Source organism: Poecilia reticulata, linkage group LG9 (genome assembly GCF_000633615.1).
Source record: "Poecilia reticulata strain Guanapo linkage group LG9, Guppy_female_1.0+MT, whole genome shotgun sequence".
Classification (NCBI taxonomy): domain Eukaryota; kingdom Metazoa; phylum Chordata; class Actinopteri; order Cyprinodontiformes; family Poeciliidae; genus Poecilia; species Poecilia reticulata.
The window spans coordinates 9207357-9209856 of NC_024339.1; the positions used below are offsets into that span (position 1 = coordinate 9207357).

The 2500-nt window shown below is 34.1% G+C and overlaps 1 protein-coding gene across 2 annotated transcripts in view; it reads left to right on the forward strand.

Moving 5' to 3' along the window:
* cds1 (CDP-diacylglycerol synthase (phosphatidate cytidylyltransferase) 1) overlaps window positions 1-2500 on the forward strand; it is a 25797-nt gene that overhangs the window by 9579 nt on the left and 13718 nt on the right. For both annotated transcript variants that reach the window (XM_008417746.2, XM_008417747.2), the window contains exons 3-4: window positions 1303-1399; window positions 1575-1672. In XM_008417746.2, the coding sequence (XP_008415968.1) occupies window positions 1303-1399; window positions 1575-1672 (195 nt within the window). The remainder of the gene's footprint in view (window positions 1-1302; window positions 1400-1574; window positions 1673-2500) is intronic.

Below are 2500 nucleotides of genomic sequence, written 5' to 3' on the forward strand. Positions count from 1 at the left end.
GAGAGAGAGAGAGAGAGAGAGAGAGAGAGAGAGAGAGAGAGAGAGAGAAGCTGGACTTGGATTTCAGAGATCATCGAATGTCGGTGGATAGAGATGAGAGATGAATGGATCTGGAGGTGAAGACTGCAGGAGGGGATACTGAGCGCTCGGCAGTGAGAGCGTTTCTGCTGAGGCAGCGGTTTCTCTCCTCCATTCACAGACGGCCGCCTCAGTTTGGCTCCTGTGAGGTCACTTCCTGTGTTTTGAAAGGTTTCGCCTTGGAGCTACAAACGTGGCACAGTGGGAATACGAAGTTTTTTCCCCCAGCCAGCACACATTGGCAATGCATGGCATCACACAGGGATGAGGAAAAGACGGTTTTATTGAAGAGGAAAAGGGATAATGAATTAAAAAAATAGTAAAATAAAATTTCATCTTTCTTTTCCTCAGAATTTTGATTTAACGTCAGATTTTAGATTTTTTTTTCTCCTCAAATTTTTGTCTTCAGATTTTTTTACTTTAATCTCAATTTCTGACCATTTTATTCAGATTTTGCTCTTCAATCTCAGATTTCAGATTTTTTTCCCTTAGATTTCTGACTTTAATCTCAATTTGTCTTTCTCAAAATTCTCACTTTAATATCAGATTTCTGACTTTTTTTCCCCTCAAATTTGAGTTTTTTTTGTTAGTATTGTGATTTTTTTTTCCCCTCAGATTTTTGACTTCAGTCTCAGATTTTTCTCTTTAATCTGAAATCTCTCTTTAATCTCCAATTTCTCTCTTTTGTCTCAATTTCTGACTTTTTTTCCTCAGAACTCTTTTTTTTCTTAGAATTGTAATTTTTTCTGACTTTTCTTCTCAAAATTCAGATTTTATTTTTTTCCCCTCAGAATTCTGAGGGAAAAAAAAGTCTGAGTTGTCCTTTGTAATTTTTATTTATTTTTATAAATTGAATGAATGACGCAGAAGAGGAGGGATATAAATCTCATACTGTTTGAGAAAGAAAACCAGAGTAAATAGAAAGTTCAGTTTTTATGTAGTAGTGATCGGGTTTTATTAACAATTACTTGTGATTAATCACATTTGGCAGGATAAATATTGATATATTGATCTCATCTAAACATTTACTCTCATAACTCTTTTATTTCTTTATCTCAGATGACATTAATATTTGCCCCACTTCTGTTCAAATATTCTGCTAATCACGGTCCTCTGTTGAAATGTAAATTTGATGGTTCTTCTGTTGATCATTGATTTATAACCTTGTGATAAATCTGATATTGCAGCCATGCATTTTCTCTAAAAGCTTGTAATTCTTCACAGATGGAGGAACTACTGCATACGAGGACTTCTGTCCATTTGCATGATTTCGGGATTTTTCCTTATGATCTACATGGGACCCATCATGCTTATCTTTGTCGTAAGTTGCAGTGAATCACACTGGAGACATAAAGCTTTATTTTATAAAACTCTCATGCGGTTGCTGTGTGTAAAAGTTGAAAGTTTGAAGTTAGTAAAAGCTGTTGGAAGAAGATTTTCAGCTTGAAAAAGCGTTAATTTTCTGTTTTTCGACTCTCCTTTTGCTGGTGTTCCAGGTCATGGGTGTGCAGATCAAGTGTTTCCAGGAGATAATCACCATCGGCTACAGAGTTTACCATTCCTATGAGCTGCCTTGGTTCAGGACTCTGAGTTGGTGAGGAGAATCGATTAATACGCTAAACAGCAGCTACATCTTATGAACGCACAGTTATGCTGCAGTTTTTCAATGCGTCTCATGAAGTTTCACTTTGTTCTAAAATATTCTCAAAGGGTAGTTTTCTGTTAAAAAGGACAAGTTTTCTGCAGGTTATATTTACGTTTGATTATTTTAAGAATTAAACCTTCAAAAACACTAAATCCTACCAAGTGTTTTTGTATACATATACTTGAAATGAAACATAAAGGAGCTTTAGAGTCAATAATTCCTTAATATTGATAAATATTTCACTTATAATAAAAATTTGTTCTGTGTTATATGTGAAATTATCTGCCAGTGGAACTAGTACTTTTTAAAATAAATATTAAGAATTATTGGCTCTAAAAAAGCTCCTATATGTTGCTGAAAAGTTATTTGTAAGTTAGTTATGTGTTTTTTTCAAGTATACTAAGACATTTGTACTGGAAACTAGACAAAATACTTGGTGAGATTTTATTTCTTGTAGTGTAAAAATATTTTCTGTCATTTTTTTATTTCTTGTTTACAAAGAGAAGTGAGAAAAATCTGATCTGGTATGAAAAATGTTTTATTTTGATGCCACATCGGTAAAAATACTCTTAAAATCTCCAATTTGATGTGGGGTCAATGTGTCCAACCTTTTCCTGGGGCTGTAATAGTGGAGAGTAATTTTCAACCAAACTTTTTCCTAGTCAGAACTGAAATAGCTTCAGCTACAAGATAAAAATCTCCAACGCAAACATGCTGTAAATTTGACGCTTCTGTCAAATTTAGAGCAGGAAATGTTGTTTCCTTTTATAAATCACG